This window comes from Lygodium microphyllum, chromosome 3 (genome assembly GCF_053477565.2).
Source record: "Lygodium microphyllum isolate KBCC chromosome 3, Lygodium_microphyllum_v1.1.10, whole genome shotgun sequence".
NCBI classification, from domain to species: Eukaryota; Viridiplantae; Streptophyta; class Polypodiopsida; order Schizaeales; family Lygodiaceae; genus Lygodium; species Lygodium microphyllum.
Window position 1 is genome coordinate 62457625 of NC_141137.1, and position 17839 is coordinate 62475463.

The 17839-nt window shown below is 38.8% G+C and overlaps 1 protein-coding gene across 1 annotated transcript; it reads left to right on the top strand.

The window, feature by feature from the left end:
- Nucleotides 1–590: 590 nt before the first annotated feature.
- On the top strand, nt 591–15906 carry LOC148038416 (coatomer subunit zeta-2-like). The gene is made up of 6 exons (XM_087671665.1): nt 591–775; nt 1712–1871; nt 2278–2425; nt 2585–2662; nt 14117–14201; nt 15657–15906. Exons 1-6 carry the CDS (start codon nt 770–772, stop codon nt 15714–15716), a joined length of 537 nt encoding a protein of 178 aa, XP_087527791.1. The 5' UTR covers nt 591–769; the 3' UTR covers nt 15717–15906.
- Nucleotides 15907–17839: the final 1933 nt, after the last annotated feature.

Here is a 17839-nt window from a genome sequence, read left to right on the forward strand (position 1 = left end):
TGGGATGCCTGTCTCTTAGATATAAGTGTTTTGTAGTAGTTATTGTTAGGCGAATGAAAAATAGCTCAATATGAGTGTTCATTGTACAAACTACCACAGTAGTTCCTACAAAGAAAAGTTGTGTCACAGAGCATTCCTACCATGCTTTTGATGCTAATTCAATGCAAGAAGTTGTAAATGTTTAGAAGAGATATAACATTAAATTTATTTTAATGGTATGAATAGGAAAACTCATGGGGAATGCATACATATAGAGATGAGCTGATAAACCATAGCCACGAACTATCTTATGTCCAAGTGATACATGTGCAAAAATGGAAAAAACATGCACAAATGGATGGCTAAATCCCACGAGAATTATCCAAATGATCAAAAGCGTTGAGGATACAAATTGATGGTAGCCTAAATTTTCTAAGTGAAATTCTCATCAAGAAATTAGGGTAGAATTTGACATTGTTTCAAGAAAGAATTTATGAACTGATGGTAAGGCCACATGAACATAATCGAATTATGGGTTGCACTACCTTGAATTAAAATAAATGCTTAAAAAAAACTATTTTCTTTATCTTAAATTGGCTTTACGGGTATGACAGAAGTCCCATAGAGCACAGGGATGACCATCTATTAGCACAGGAAAGCCCGTCTAACGTGAATACAACCAAAGAGAAGGCTAGTGCGGAGGGAGGCTAGCACCAACAAGGAAGAAGAACGAAGGAAGAGGGCACAGGAGAAGCCGGTCCTCTTCGCCCGCTCCACTGTACGTACTCCCATGGAGGTAACCCCGTTTTGCCTGTCAAACACTTCTCTCGAATCGTGCTTTCCATGTATTCTCAAGAATCATCATAGCTGGATCTGACCTCCTGGAAGGAAAATGCGTGTTGACTGACTCCCAAATATCAGGCTGAGGCCTGCGTCTTTAGGTTCTTCAGCTTGTATATGAAGCAATTGCGTTTTGGAGCTCTATGCGTTTATTTTCATGTCCAAAGCTCCTGGATCTGTCATTGGCGTTTTTGATTTGTGAACGGTCATTAGAGGAAACACTGAGACCGAACGGTTAGAGGAAATACATGAACAACATGGAAGGGAAAGTCTGCGATTTGATACAATCTTAGTTCTCGGCTCATAAATAAGTACAGTCATGAGTTTACTGAAACTAATGTAGTAGCATGATGAGATCGAGCTCCAAATAGTCTCATTGGAATTAAGAACGTGTTCAAATGTGTGTCTCTAAAGTGATCATGTGTTCACGTTTGAGCAGTGATCTCAACTAAGGATTGATTCAGCCTTATATATGCACATCGCTAATTGGACAGTATCAGGGCATGCACAAGATCGAGCTCCTAGTAGTCCCACTGCAGTAAAGAATGCATGCGAACGTGTGTCTTGATTCAGGCCTATGTACACATATCACTAATTGGAAAGTATCATGGTAGGTTGTTTACAGTATGGAAGGCTGCTACACGAGAACAAAAAATTTATGGCTAATTGGAAAGTATCATGGTAGGCTGTTTACAGTATGGAAGGCTGCTACACAAGAAAAAGTTAATGCATCGAATGCAGTCACATTATATCATGCAAAGTATGATAATGGAGGCATTGAATACAGTGACTCCTGATGGTTGTAGATCACAAATTCATGTCTATTGGTCAAACACAAAGAGTGAGGGAGGGAGAAAGAGAGACTTCTAAATCAATTGTGCCTGCACTGCAGCTATCATGCCCCTTGATCAAGAACATTCTGCTGCTTGATTCAGAGGGCAAGCGTGTAGCTGTGAAGTATTATTGTGATGAGTGGCCAAATCTTGCTTCGAAATCAGCTTTTGAGAAATCAGTCTTTACAAAAACCCAACGGACAAATGCACGTGCTGAAGGTAAGAGTGATTTACACTGCCTAGGTGCTTGGAAACTATTTAGTATTCTTGGCATATCCTACTTTAATCAGTTTTTTTTGGGGCAATACCTACTTGGGCCTCTTTGGGGGGAGGGGGTATCTTGCAGCACCTGTATAGTATATCAGTGGGTTTGTAGAAAGCTAATACAAGTTTGTGATTTTCAGTTTCAGTTGCTAACATTTGCTTGCCAGTTATCTAAATATGTTTTTTGTTTATGTGAAGAAGTTTAAAAGTAGCTAAAGAGCATCAGCATGATATTACCTTTGTTATCCTCATATTCAGCAGCCTATGGTCTTGACATTGTTCAGTTGTTGCCTTGGCATGTGACGAGTCCAATTTCCCCACAATAACTTCTGACCATTTCTTATTATAATGATTTTGGCAGCGGAGATAGGAATGTTTGAGGGGTATATTGTCGTGTACAAATTCATTTCTGATCTCCATTTCTATGTGACCGGTGGAGATGATGAAAATGAGCTCATCTTAGCAACAGTTCTGCAAGGATTTTTTGAGGCAGTTTCTCTTTTGCTCAGGTACGTTCAAGACAAGTTATCTGCCATAATCTTATAGCTGAAGTCATGGTTTTACACAGACAAAGTTCATGATGGGTGTCACATGTGCGTGCAAAGTGGTGTGCTTAACCTTGTCCTTAGTTTATTGGTAGTAATGATGGTAGACTGGTATACAAACAGGAACAATGTCGACAAGAAAACAGTGTTGGAGAATTTGGACCTGATTCTTCTCTGCCTTGATGAAATTGTGGATGGAGGGTAAGCAATGCAATCCCTGTAAGTTCCTATTTGATTAAGGTCGTGTTTCTTGTGGGATGTTTTGATAATTCTTTGGTATGTGGCAATATGAAGTCTCAGTCCCTTATCGTAAAATGAAAGAGGTTTGCTAGTCTGTAGATAGATAACTCTGTGGTATGCTTTTGACGATGTCAAGTCCCGAGTCCTTTGTCATAAAATTTGTAGGGATTTGATAGCTTGTAAATAAAAGATGTTAACCTACTGTAGCGAAGTTCTGCATATCCTGCCTAATGTTTGCAGTTGATGTACAGTGTATATGTTGACATGGTCTACCGATTAAATCAACTGGGAGCTGATCCCTAGTTAGTATTAAGTCACATATATGACAATTTCTGGGCCATGTTTATTCAGAACTGTAGTTGAGGCCCCAATTGCTACAGGGCTGCAATACTGATACCTTGGTAACAAAGATTTACTAGATGTGATCCACGAGAACCCCATGGGGTGCACATGTGTACTGTCCTTTTTTGGGTTTCCACTATTCTATATCCTATTCATGTACAAAGTTCACGGTGTTAGGTTGATTGTGGGAAAATACCTCGACTTGGGACAAAGGAAGAGTAAAACAAGGATTGTTTGATCTAGCCTTGCATGGTCAGTGGGTCAGGTCATCATTAAGTCTTCATTGTTGTGTAGATGAAAGAGTGAGGTGCTGAGACTTGGGGTGCAACAGTATTGAACTTGTTGGGTGAAGTCTCCAAACACAAAATCAAAGTTCTACGATAACACAAATAACTATAGGAGTATGATACTTACTTTGAGGCTTGTCATGAATGTATGAGTTGTGGTGCCAATGCTTTTTACTCAATTTTGTCGAAAATGGTGTTGTTACGTACAAAAGAGTTGTTAGTGATTAGATCACTTGTGACAGAAAAAAAGGAGAAAAAATCATTTTATGATGTGCAATGCTCAAAGCTAGATGAGTATGGTACTAGAGAGGTGGCACAATTCTCTCCGAGATTTATAAAGAGGGGGTAGTGCCCTTCCTTGTCAACTAGATTGCACATGTCCCAATACATACACGTGAAATCTATGTAATAGCTCACAAAATTAGTCTTTCCATTCAAAAGCTTCTTCCTTTTGTTGGTTGGAATTGATGAGCACTTGTGATATCGATGTTTTTGTTATTGTGGAATTGCTATGAACCAAACATATGAGTGGTTAGATCACTGGGCAAAATAAATGGAAGTACATATTAGCTGTCTTGCCCTCCCTTGTTTACCAAAGTGCACATTGTCCCATTACCTACCCATGAAATCTACATAATCTCCTAAACATGGTCTTTCCACTCACAAGTTCTTTCTTTTTGTTGGTTGGAATTGATGAGCACTTGTAATGCTGATGTTTTTGCTTGATGTGGAGTTGCCACGAACCAAAAAGCATTAGTGGGTGAATCGCTTGGTTGGGAAAATATTCTAGCTTTCCAGGAATATGTGGTGTGCAAGGCTACATGTACGTTGTATAATATGTATGGTGGAGAGTCAGCACAATTCCCTTTGAAATTTTTGGTGATAGGGGGCCGTGCTAAGTATTGGGTTACAAACCTAGTTTTTGGAAAGCACTCGCTTCTTTGTGATCGTGTGTAGCTCCTTTGTTATCTTCTTATGGTTGGAATTGTTTCTTTGCTCATTCACTGCTCTTTCCGACATGATCCACTTCCTTTTGCTCTTTTGTTCAAGTGATTGCATAATCATTTGAGTTGATCTTCTCTTGCAACATTAGCAAGTTTCTATTATGGTATTTTGTCCCAAATTACCATATTTTGGGAGCCCAAAAAACTGGATCTCCAAACAAAGGTGGCTATATTGAAGTTGGCATGAAGTATATATAGTGGGGGACACTTCCTCATCCATCATTCCAAAGGTGAAATTTCCAAGTATGAATCTTTTTGTGATACAAACTTGGTGAGAGCCACACCACACCTATGAGGCCCAATGGCATGCCACTAGTACTATACAAATTATATGTCACTTGATTTGTTGGATCACCACCTTTCAACCAAGTTTTCTTCATTAGTATTAGGTTCATCTTGGAGCTTGTCTAAGCATGTTGTTGAATGCCAAAGTAAAGAGTTGCTATTCTCCATATGCATTTGCTATTTTGTGGCGTGTTGTAAATTCCAACCCATATTTATGGTGGTGTTGAGATAGAGGAGTTTACTACAGTATTGGATAATAATAGTATCCATCTCATGGTGTATGACAATGAGCTTGTAAGCGGCAATGGTTGTCACAGTTGCCAATATCTTTGCATAAAGTATAATGAAAGAGCTATCCTTGACTACCATACCAAAGGTTAAAAGAAGATCTTGGAGTGTTGATCTTTTGCAAGTAAACTTGAGTGACATGAGGCTTGATATGCTGATTGTCATGGGGACGTGAAATTTTGAGATTCTTTAATCTTGCTGATAACATTTGATTAAGTTATTAATCAAATGTGCAAGGTTGTTTAGCATGTGTTGCACTTGGCAGTTATTTCATGGTAATAGGCCAAGGACCTTGAGGATATAGTGGGTGTCAAAGATAAAAGTTGTGATAAGTTATGTGATTGGGTATTGGTGGTCAATTGGTGTCAGTTTTGACCCAAGGATAGTTTTTTTGGCCAATAAGTGTTAGTGGTGGCACTAGGAACTAGTATTAATTAATTAATTAATGCCATTCTAAGGGTCAGTAGAGGTTGGGGACCACTTGAGGTTGCAAATGCCTTAGCCAATTTAATTGTGGATGGGTACATTTAATTTTGGGCAGGGTCAAAAGGGCTGAAATTTATTTTAGAATTATTGAATTTTGAAAATTAAATGGGTTTAGAAGGTTGCCACTTGGCAAAAATGATCATGCAAATTGAAAAAACGTTTTTTGGGACTGGAGAGAGGGATTCAATTCATTCAACTTTCAAGAGAGAGAAAGGAGATACTCCTGGTCTGATTTGGAGCCATTGGAGGACCTTCTAAGACGAGGAGTAGGAGAAAACCAATTGGGAGTAGGCGATGGTAGTTCTAACCCTCCCAAGAGCTTGTGACAGTAGATTGGAGTTGGCGGCTGCATTTTTGGGGTTTCTGAGTAGTTGGTGACAACATTAATTGCTGTCTAGTACAAGTAGCAATTAGATTTCAGACTTTCGCTCAGAAATTTCTCTCTTTTGGCATTCTCTCACCTTCTCTAGCTTGTGTTTAGCCATTCTCAGCATTTCTCAGCCATTTGGAGTAGATCTTAGTCACATTTGGTGGATGGTAGGAGGATTTTTGTTGTAAACCCTAAATTTTTTGAAAAATTAGGGTTTGACAGCCACCTTGGGACTTGTTCCATCAGTAGAAGGCATCGTACATTGAAATTAACACTTGAAATTCGTGAATTGTCAAGGATGTCAGGTGCTCAGCCATGTATTCTAAATTTGGGGCGGCATTTGTCTAGTTGGGTGGGTTCAATTTAGAGGAAGTCATGGGTGAAATTTAAGGGGCATTTGGACTAATTTGTGTACTGATCGTTGGACCAACAAGGGGCTTTTGGATCGGCCAAGGAGATTGAGGAATCTTGGCTTGTAATACATCCATTGGTAATTGAAGTTAAAGAATATTGAAAGGAGGGTTAGTTTTGGGGCCAACAAGCTGTCCAATATCCAAGATTATTAAAGTAAATTGTGCATTTTAATTTATGTATATTTGCCAATTGCTATCATTAAGTGCTTTATTAAGGAATACCATCCTATCTGAGAAGGAAGGCTAGTTTCATGGTTCCGTAGTTGGAATACCACTCAATTCTTTGATTTGGTAGGTTGGAGGTACCTAATCGCAGCCAAAGCTTTGTGCTAGTACTGATTTTTGCTCTCAGCTCTACTATTGAGAAATTACAACATGTCTTCATATAGTGGGATGGAATTAAGCAATGACAATGTCTCTCATTATAGACACTCACATGGGGAAGAAGGAAATGCAATTCTTGATCTTAGACAAGGCTTAGACCATGGATAGCAAGCTGAAAATGTTGCAAGGCATAATGAGGTTGATGACCAGCAAAGTGAAGAGGAATTTGATGACCAATTCAAGAATAGGACGAGGACAATAGCAAGAGATCCAACACTTTGGAATTTACTTTCTCAGACTAACCATCCATTTGTGGATAAAAGGTGGATGAGAATTTCATAGCCCCAATACTATTATCACATGCATCACATTGAATCACGAATGACTTCCTTGAATCGGGCAACGCAAGCACAAGATTTAAAGTCATATTTTCTTTTAATTTTTAGAACGTTGAAGTTTCCAGTACTAAAAGACACAACATTCTGCAAAGCATGCAATGGAGATGCAATTTCAGCAAACGTGCGTACATACTTCCCGTGGGTAAAAAATAAAGCCAAGATGCTGCAAACTCATGTACATTTTTCAAAGGTGGCCATAATCGTATTGCCTCAACCTATGCAAGGTCCTTGCAGATACCAACAACCAATATAATATGCCCCAAAAAGTGGATTTCATGCAACAAAAACTCACTTTTCTTATCATTGATAACCAGCCTATACTTACGTAGTTCATTGAACACAATGTCCAAGTGTTTTTCATGCATTGCCACATTCTTTGAATAGACAATCATGTCATCAAAGAAAGTGTCCACAAATCCTCTATGTGACCTAAAAATGCAATTCATCGTCCAATTAAAGGTGGCAAAAGCATTCATAAGTCCAAAAGGCACGACAAGAAACTCATAAAACCCAAAAGATACCCTAAAAGTTATCTTAGGTATATCCTCCGGTCTTATATATATCTAATGATACCCACTTTTTAAATCTGTACAACTGAATAGGGTTGCCTCCTACAATCTATTCATAATATCATCAATTTGAGAGATCGGAAACTGCCTCTTTATCACAATCTTGTTCAAAGCACAATAGTCAATGCACATACGCCATGAACCATCCTTTTTTCTGTACGTAAAGCGTTGGAGAACAAAAAGGAGATAAGTTGGGCTGAATCAGCCCTTTTTCTAACACCTCATTCACCTGACTCATAATCTCCTCTTGCTGGGCTACATTGACTGTGTAGGGTGGCTTATTAGGTAGGCTACTTTCAAGTATAAGATCTATATTATGATCTTCAGGCCTTTCAGGCAATACCTACCTTGGAAGTGATTGAGAGAAGCAATAACATACATTTTCAAAAATGACATGTGAACTGTTTCTAACTTAGACATATTCCCAGCATTCTCACTATCATCTTTATCCTTAGTAAAAACCAAGTATGCAAGATGATTTTTCGTTTCTTTAGAAATGGCAACTACAAATATAACAAGGACATATTTCCCTTTCAATTTTACATCAAGTGTGAGGGTCTTTCCCTTATGCTGAATAGTGATCTTTTGCACATAAATCAATCACTATATGCATACAATGATACCATGGTATACCAAGCAATACATCATAATCCTCAAGTTTATCCACATAACCTTGTATATGCAACCGAAGCCTTCCAATGAGTGGTGTAACAAGCTGTTCATGGGCTTTACATGCCATTTCAACTTCCCCTATGGATCAGATCTCATCCTCTCTAATGCTTAGACGAGTTGCTATGTCAACAAAGAAAGTTGGTTCGTGTACTATTATCAAAGAAAATCAATGCTAATTTTGCCCCATGCTCTGTACAACTCAATAGTATCATCATTGAGCTGATCACTAACAACATCGAACACCAATCCCACTAATGTTTTGGGCCTCTTTCCCTAAGGATCTCCCTGAGTTTTTGATTTTGCAACTTGCTGCCTTTTGCAATAATCCCTTGCAATGTGACCCTCTTGTTCACAAATAAAACATTTATTTGCAGCCATAAATTACCTACACTATGCCACTGTTTTCGAGCCCTTTCGTTGTTTTGACCTCTTTTCACGCTGATTTTCAAATCTGTCCCTTTCCTCAGTTTCTCTCCACTCTTTAGAAAGTCCAAATCTTTAGAAAGCCGGAATCTTTCCCACACAGTAAAGCATCGGCTGTAGCAACAGTTTCTATGAGTTGAGACATGGTAGAGAGTGGATTTTATACAAAAGCCCTAATTCCTTGGGATAGCCCGCAAACATATTTTTCCACTTACTCATAAAGGGGTACAAGGTGATAAGAAGTGACAGACAACAATGCATCCCAAAACTTCTTATTGTATTGCTCCAAATTCTTGCATTTCTTAGCATCCTGCTTATTCCAAGCTATCATGCTGTCCACCTCAAAGGTACTTGTTCACCAATTCAATGCGAATATTTGCTTGAATTGTACTCACATTGATAGTGCTCTACCTTGCATAAAAAGAGTGGACTACCACTGCAATGCATTTCCCTTCAGGAAAGTAGTTGCCTTTCGAATCTTAAAGGACTTGATGAAGCTCCCCCCTTAAGAGGCTGCATCAAACTACTGAATGAAAGTCAAAGCTTTCAGCCTATCTTGTGCACCACTGAAGCACTCAAACTTCACTACTTTTTCACCCTCATCATAGTCTTGACTCCTTTGTTGCCCCTTTGGGTGTCAAATTGCTATATACTAGTTGCAACAAAAAGGGTGCATTGGCTAAATTTACATCAAAACCAACACAAAACAGAGCATTTGCATGAACAACACTCATTTCTCGAGTCCCATGAGCATTCAAGGGTGCAAATGCATTAAACCAATGCTGCCATATGTAGAGTTTTGCACATTTCCAGCCACACATGAATACATTGGGCCTTGCACACCATGCATTTGATACTGCATAATATAGGGATTTGTGCTATACATTCCCATATGCAATCCCTATCCAACCATAGCATGAAAAATCAAACTTCCACCAAAGTATCTTGGTTACCCCATCATAGCAAGCATGCCTAATTGTCCAAAATCCATTGGATTGGCACTTCCATGATGGCCTTGCATTTGCATTTGGTGCCCTGTAGATACTAATTATTTTGCTTCATTAGTATCTTTGGGAGCTTCAAGTGAAGGCTTTTGCATTACCTTGAATGCACCTTGTTGTCCCCAAGGTGTAGAAGATGACTTTTTCTTCTTATCCTTGTTGTCCTTCTTTGGAGCATTCAAAAATTGCGTAAAGTAAGGATCCTTTGCTAATTCAGCAAAGAGATTTTAGTCTATAGCTTCACTTGCAAAGCTCCATTTGAGGTGGTTGAGGGTAGCAAGAAGGCACCACCTATCTTGTAGACTAAGGACAAAATCTCTGAGGTTGATTGTTATGTGGAAAACTTGGATGCAGCCTATGTAAAAATAAAGTATGCACTTCAGGGATCATAGGAAAAGCGAAAAAAGGCAGCTGATTGTCATAGACATGCTTTGCAGTTTGTAGAGGGTGATTATGTATTGTTGCACTTTGAAAAGGCAAGGTTGAAAAAGGTGAAAGGAAGAGAGAGAGATTGTATCCTAAGTTATGTATGAGATACTATGGGTCCTTCCAGGTATTGGAAAAGATTAACGACGTGGTATATTGGCAGAAATTGCCTTCACATTGGTAGATACACAATGCATTTCATGTCAATTTGTTGAGGCCTTTTCGTGGTGATGTGCCAGAGGTTATGTCTACTAAAATTACCTTCACATTGGCACATAAGGAAAGAAAGTTTAGAGATAAAGTTTCCAAAAGATACTTAGTGAAGTTTGAGAACTATTCACCGATGGATGCAAAATGGATGGAAGAGCATGACTTGGTAAACCATTCTTAGCTGTTGCAACTTTACCTATATATCTTCCAGTTAGAGCCAACTTCAGTTTGAGCTCAATTAGGTTCAGTAGAGCAAGGGTTCAGAGTATTACTTGATACTTAAGTGGGAGATATCACTTCCACTTCTCTAGTTGTGGATAGCTCTCATATGTAGTGGATCTCGGATGTATTCAGATCCGAGGTATTGTGCTAGCAGCAGGTCTGCCATGGGGTCATTGTTTAGTATACCAGTCATTGTGAGATGTATGCAGATGAGTATGGTTGTTATCGGGGCTCTGAGGTCAGTTTATGCTTAGATTTCAATGGTTTATAGCTGGTTCCATGTAGAGCAGCATGCTAGTAAATGCCATTGATAGTTTAGGCCATGGTTTATGCTTTACTATGGTTGTTAAGTTAGAACAGTTGAGAAACATGAGCTATAGATACATGTAATGGGTTTCTAGTAAGGGTCCTAGACTGTTTCTCAATATTTATTTGATGTTTATGCTGGTTGGAAACTTTCGGCAAGGTTTGGGCCGTGTGGCATGTTTAGGCAACAATGACTAACGTTGTGACTTTGATGCCTTAAGAAAATTCCAATGTAGTATGCTTTTCCTTTGGCATAATCCAGTGCAATGGAGGGACGATTGCAAGGATTTCAAGGGGAAGTTTGTCACAGGGATGTGAAATTTTGAGGTGCTTTAATCTTGCCCAAAATTTGATTAAGTTATTATTAATCAAACGTACAAGGTTGTTTAGCACGTGTTGCATATAGTAGTTATTTCATGGCAACAAGTCAAGGACCTTGAGGATGCAGTGGGTGTTAGAGACAAAAATTGTAATAAGTTATGCCGACTAGGTTTTGGTGGTCAGTTTGTGTTAGTTCTCACCCCAAGATAGTTGTTTGGCCAATAAGTGTTAGTGGTGACTTTAGGGATCAGCATTAATTAATTAATTAACTAATGCCAACCTAAGGGTTAACAAAGATTGAGACCACTCCAGGTTACAAATGGCCTAGCGAGTTTAATTATGGATGGGTATATTTACTTTTAGGCAGGGTCAGAAGGGCTAAAATTAAATATCAGAATTATTTAATTTTGAAAAATTAAATGGTTGGATAATGTTGGAAAATGGGTTTAGAAGGGAGCCACTTGGCACAAAATGCCCATGCAAACCGAAAAAACGTTTTTGGGGGTGGAGGGCGGGATTCAGTTCATTCAGCCTGCAAGAGAGAGGAAGGAGATGTTGCCGGTCTGATATGCAGCCATTGGATGATTTTCTGAGGCAGCAAGGAGTAGGAGAAGACCAATTGGGAGTAGGCGATAGCAATTCCAATCCTCCTGGGAGTTGGCAACAGTAGATTGCGGCTGGCAACTGCATATTTGGGGTTCTTGAGCATCTGGCAGCAGCATTAATTGCTGGCTGGTACAGGCAGCAATCAAATTTCAGACTTTCTTGCGTGAAAATAAAAAATTCCTCTCTTTTGGCATTCTCTCACCTTCTCCAGCTTGTGTTCAATCATTCTCAGCATTTCTCAGCCATTTGGAGCAGGTCTCAGTCATATTTGGTGGACAGTAGGAGGATTTCTGCTGTAAACCTTAAATTTTTACAGAAATTAGGGTTTGACAGGCACCTTGGGACCTGTGCCATCAGTAGAAGTCATTGTACATTGAAATCAGCAATTGAAATTTGTGAATTGCCAGGGATTTCAGGTGCTCAGCCATCCATTGTAAATTTGGGGCAACATTTGGCCGGTTGGGGTCCAATTTAGAGCAAGTCCTAGGTGAAATTAAAGGAGCATTTGGCCCAATTTGTGCGCTGATCGTTGAAGTGAAGCTTTGAATACACAATAATCTTGATAATTGCTCTTTCTTTGAGCTTTGATCATAGTAGTCTTTTCCTCGATTGGAGCAGCTCCATATGATTGGCAGTTCCAAATCGAAAGACTCTCCGAAGTTTCAATCATAAGATTCTCATCCTTGATTGCTTTTTTATTGGGTTTAGTGTGGTTTGGTGATGATGATTCTAGTGATCTTTAATGATTTTTGGTTATAATGTAATTTTAGGTTTTTTGGTCTTGAGACTTGGAATCATGGGTTGTGAGGCTTTCAAGAACCCATTCTAGGCTGACCATTGGTCTATGATAATTGAAGTGGTACAAAGAGTGTTACAATGTTTTGAAGTGGGTCCAAGGAAAGGTAGCATAGCCTGACAATTGTGGCAAATGATGCTAGTGGGCAAAAACTGTTTTCTGAACATTGTTTGACAATAGAAGTTATTGAGAAAGGCTTATGTGAAAGGCTAGTAGCATTAGAGATGCAGCATTGTTTCTCAAGTATTACAGCATTTCTTACAATGTGGAGTGTGATACGTCCCCCTAGGATCCAACTTGCACAAAGGCACAATGCAAGCTGTACTTGAGACAAAGAACATAAAGGGAATGGACTTCATTCCTAAGCTTGGGAGCTAGCAGCATTTTGGCTCACGACCATGCCCCAAGGGCCAAGAGCTGGTGTCCTATAACACCAGGCCACATTGTCCCAATGTATGGACACATTGGGCAATGGGCAAGTGGCGATCACACAATGACGTGCACAACAAGGCCTTGAGTCCCTAAAAAGAGGACCTGGCTGCCCTAACCTTGAAAGGCCTCTTGTGCTTTCACACTAGGGCAGTTTATGACCATGGTGACCAGTGCTACTGCACAAGGGGCTATTCTGCTTTTTGCAAGTAATATGCGCAAAGGACCTACTAGATATCTTCGAAGAAACTCTGTTTGAATGATAGCTTGTTTTTCCCCTATTTGTGAACTTTGACTGTTTATCTCATTTGATTATGTTCAACATTCTGTTACAGTTCTTTGAAACCCATGGTGAAGATAAAAGCAGTCTAAAAGCTTTCCTTGCAGTGATCATGAGTAGTGAGTACAGGGAGATGCAGGAGTATCCAAGGAAACTCCTAGTGGCTACTCAGTTAATTCATTATTGGACCAGTTACCAGACACTAGTTGCAAAACATGTTCTCAGGCAGTAACATCTTGCCACACATTCACACACTTACACCTATACACTACTGATAGGTCAGCTTTTCAAATTAAGATGTGAATTGCATGGACGTGCAAAATCACATGCCTAGGATGCATTCTGAAAGGGGCTGTCAAGAATTGTGTGAATGGTGTATAAGTGTCATACATTGTCCCGTATTGTTTTCTAGAGTACTAATTGTTGTTGGAAATTTACACAACATTGTTTGGGATAGTGTTTACAAAAGGTGGCTTATAGTAGAGTGAGGTTATACTGGAAGTTTGAATTCAGAGGGAACAAGGATTGTGAAAGGCACATTAAAAGCTAGGCTAAATGCCTGTTTGGAGATACTTCAGTTGATACTTTTTTGAAGGAAGGAGTTGGTTCCATATTTCTGGCTATTTTAAAAGAAACTGCTTATTTGTTTTCTTCTCCCCCATTTATATGCATACGTGTACTTAAAAGAAAAAATCCTGAACAGTAAGATAAAATTGTTGAAAAGAGAAATTTTAGCAAGAATTGTGGTATGTAAGTTTTATTTTCTAGAATCATTTTTGTCTAGATGCTACCTATCCTTTTTTGCTTTGTCTGATTATTGCATCTTTGTTCGGTCAAATAATGAACACCTTGGTTAACCTGTGACAAAAGTCAATGTTAAATTCTGCCTTGAACTGTCCACACATAACAAAGCATCCTTTGTTCTATCATTGAGGTGCTGAAGTTTTGGTTATGTAGGATTATCTTGGAAACTGAAGCAAATGTGATAGCTGGGAAGGTAGCCATGCGTGGTGCTGATGCTGATGTGCCTCTCTCTGAGCAGGTGCGAAGCCTCAAATGTTTCTGCTCTCTCAGTTCTGTTTTTTTTTGTTTTTGTTTTTTTTTTTGGGGCTAAGTCATGCTGCTATGGACAATCCCGTAAGGATAGAGTGTTGGCTCTTAAGTGTGGATGTGTTGCCCTTCTAATCATTAGTACTTTCCTGAATAATCAATCGTCCTCTTTGAGATGATAGGCAGTCTTATCTGTAGTCATAAATTATTGCTCGTAGGCTGTGATTATTTTACCTCAGTGTGTATGGTAGAGTCAGGTCAGGTTTGCATTTTTGATTTTTCTGCATGTTTAGTGGTTTGAAACCAGCAAGTGATCAATTTTCAGCTGTGCATGAGTTTACTAGAGTAGGAGTGCATTGCTCGGTTTGGCTCTGATTCCAGACACGGTCTTAGTCTGCTGTGTCTTCCAGTAGTTGCATTTAGTGCCAAGTTGGTGTTGATGCTCCAGTTCGAGACTGCTCCAAGTTGTGGTCAAGTTGTACACAAGTACTCCCAGAAATAAAGCAGTTAAATTTGTTCCTTTTGGGGGTTGGGCATCATGATTGTAGTATAATGCAGCGGTGGCTCTTTATTCATCGTACAATCCCAGAGTTCTTTTTTAGGTTGCTGCTAATTGAAAGTGTAGAAACATGTCCTTGCAGAGATTCTCGTGACACATTCATGCTGTGCAAGGATGACTGTGGAAAGTTGCACCAGATGTCACAAGATAGTTGCAAAATCTGGATTATGGCATGTGACTTGTTGACAGCATTGTTTTTCTTAGTGAAATGATCTCACATCTTTTTGAGGCCTGCTCCCTGGGATATCGTGTCTTATGTAGCATTTAAAGTTTTCTGCATGTTTTGTTCTGGGTGAAAACATAAAATCAAAATGTCAAAGGGACTGAAAGCTTAGTAATTTGAGGTTAAATGCCATTGTCAGTGCAACTTTGCCCCAAAAATTCCTGTTGATCCATCTTCAAGCTTGCATTGTCTCATCCAGCAGTATCCATGTTTGATCAGAGTTTGAGAAATACACAACTTTTAATATTTGAGGGGGTATCATAGTCTAAAAGTCCAGTTTTTCAACATTTGTTCATAAGTAGGCCAGGTAGTATAAAGGCCAAGACATAGTGTTTCAGTTGCAATCCACACCAAATCTGAATACTCTAATCCTGAAGTAATAGTTGGCTAGCTAGTACCTGTTAGGTGTGTGATGGTACAGCCATAGTACATAAAAAAGAGGATCATCTCAAGATTCTAAAGAGTAGAGCCCTATGGTGAGTGATTCACTTGTGGAACAATACTGCACTATCTCTTGGTCTTGTGTGAGACTGGTAAATATACAATTGCACGAGCTTACAATTGTGGTATGTTTTGGGTGATTTTTCATTTTCAGCCATGTTTCACTTTAGTTATTAGGGATTCTGTAGGGTACTCATGATGTGTGATTTTTATATCTGCTGCAGACTATCTCACAGGCCTTGGCCACAGCACGGGAACATTTGGCCAGGTCATTGTTGAAGTAGGTCAAGTAGTTCTCAGTTGGTATAATATTTACGTCTTTTTTCATCCCTAGGCAGAGGGATGATGTAAAACATGGTTCAAATATGCATTTTTAGAGTGAGGAAAGTTCCAATTTTTAACTGGCAATCTTTCCTGGAGATAATTGCAACAAGCTGCTAATTTTTGCTTTCATGAGCAAACATTTTTGAATCATGAGTTGTGTGGCAAAAGTTCATCTTTGATTGCCCTTTACAAGAATGAAATCACAATCTTCGGCACATGATGCACACTCCTGGGTAATGCACCATTGATAACTGTATGCAAGGCTGTCCAGCATGTGCAGTCTTGTAAGAATGAATAGGAGGCAATATCATCGATGTAAATGTACGCGGTGGACACTTTTTAGTCAAATATCTTCTGAAAGTGGTCTAACATCATAGTTATTCTATACCTGAAGTTAAGAAGCCTGAAACCTTTAATTTGAGTGCATGTGTAGTATAGTGGTTTGAGATGACCCTGCAGTGGCAACTACTTTAAGCTAAGCTTCTCTCAGTTGGACGATCATATCTGTTGAAGGGTGTATGAAATGTTGTTGTTGTCAATAATGTAACTACCTCTATGAAGATTACCACTGTTTGAAAGTTTCAGTAAACAAGTCCACTTCTTACATTGCTTATATGATATTCTCCTATAGCCAAAGTCCTGTTTATAGTTATAATGAGCTTTTAGAACTTGTGGTCTATTGGTCAGGTGATAAATTATATTTTGTAGGTGGGTTTTACTACCTTCCAAGTCCTTGCTTTCCACTCTTGTCATCCTATAAGTTTCCATGGTGTTTGGCAAGTTCCCTACATTAAGACTTGTAGGAGCAAGCCATTTGGGCCAACATGCTCATTCATCTCTAAGAAATGGTATTTGCTCACATTTGTATGGTCTCCCAACTTGCTCATGGAAAAAGAGAGGCTCCTAGCACCTATATCAACTTGTTCTATTTCATAGGTGCTTACAATCTTTTACTTACCAATAGTTTATCTTCAATTTTAGGCAAGTGCTTGAAGCGAAACCTAATATGAAAATTGCAATTGATTTATCATAGCATGTGGAGTTTCAAGTTGTTGTAATGTCCTTATTCATGGTATATCCGTACATGGACCAAGACTTGTTGTGCATGTATAGTACTCATAAATTCTAACCGTAACTTAGGAATGATATAGAAAGGTCATGTACTATGATATAACCTAGGATATGTCATATGAAGGGATTTTTGTGTAATCCATAATATTGACTAACTTGCACCTCATGTGACGATCTATGTGAGGGCACATACTAGTGGAATAAATTGATATCATGTGATGTGGTGTGTGAGCTTACTAATTGAAGAACTATTGAAGATTGGTCTCATGATTATGTTGCTAGACTCTTTTAGAGCTTGGAATCCTACTTACATGTGCATATCTAAGGTTCAATTGAAGGTTTATACCCATTTTTTTTCCTTTAGTAACATCTCTGTATTAAATCTGCTTGCTTACACTATGCAAGCACGAAGGCATGAATGTGTATTAATATCACATACTATGGGTTTGACATTGCTTAAAAGCGTGAAAATGTATCTTATCTATTGTGGATAGTTGTAAATAATGCACCTATTGATTGGGAATCACATAGCTTTTAAATTTTTGTAGGAGAGTTCTTTTGTACTTATGTGTTACTCTTGAATCACTCCCCACAAAGGAGAATAAAACCCCTATATTATGTTGAAATAAGATTTAAAAACATTTGTGCACCCTTACATAAGATAAAACACATTCGTGTATAAACTTCTAGAAAGCATGTATTTCTTCAAGGATTGTAGATTAGAGGTTATCATTTTGTGTGCTTCATAAGAAAAACAAAGGGATAAAACATACACTTGTATCTTCTTCTTTACATTTTCAATTGAAATGAGTAGGTATATTGTATGTTGGGATAAAGGGTAGTGTCCAATGCAATGCCCGTGCTTGCCCTCAAGGGTTGACTTGTACATGACTTATATACCTATCTAAAACATTATTGAGGTACTCTTCAATACCACCAAAAGATTGTTTTTGTTTCTCATCTCTCTCAACTCGTATCAACAGCTTCACTCCATTGATCGGCGTATACAACA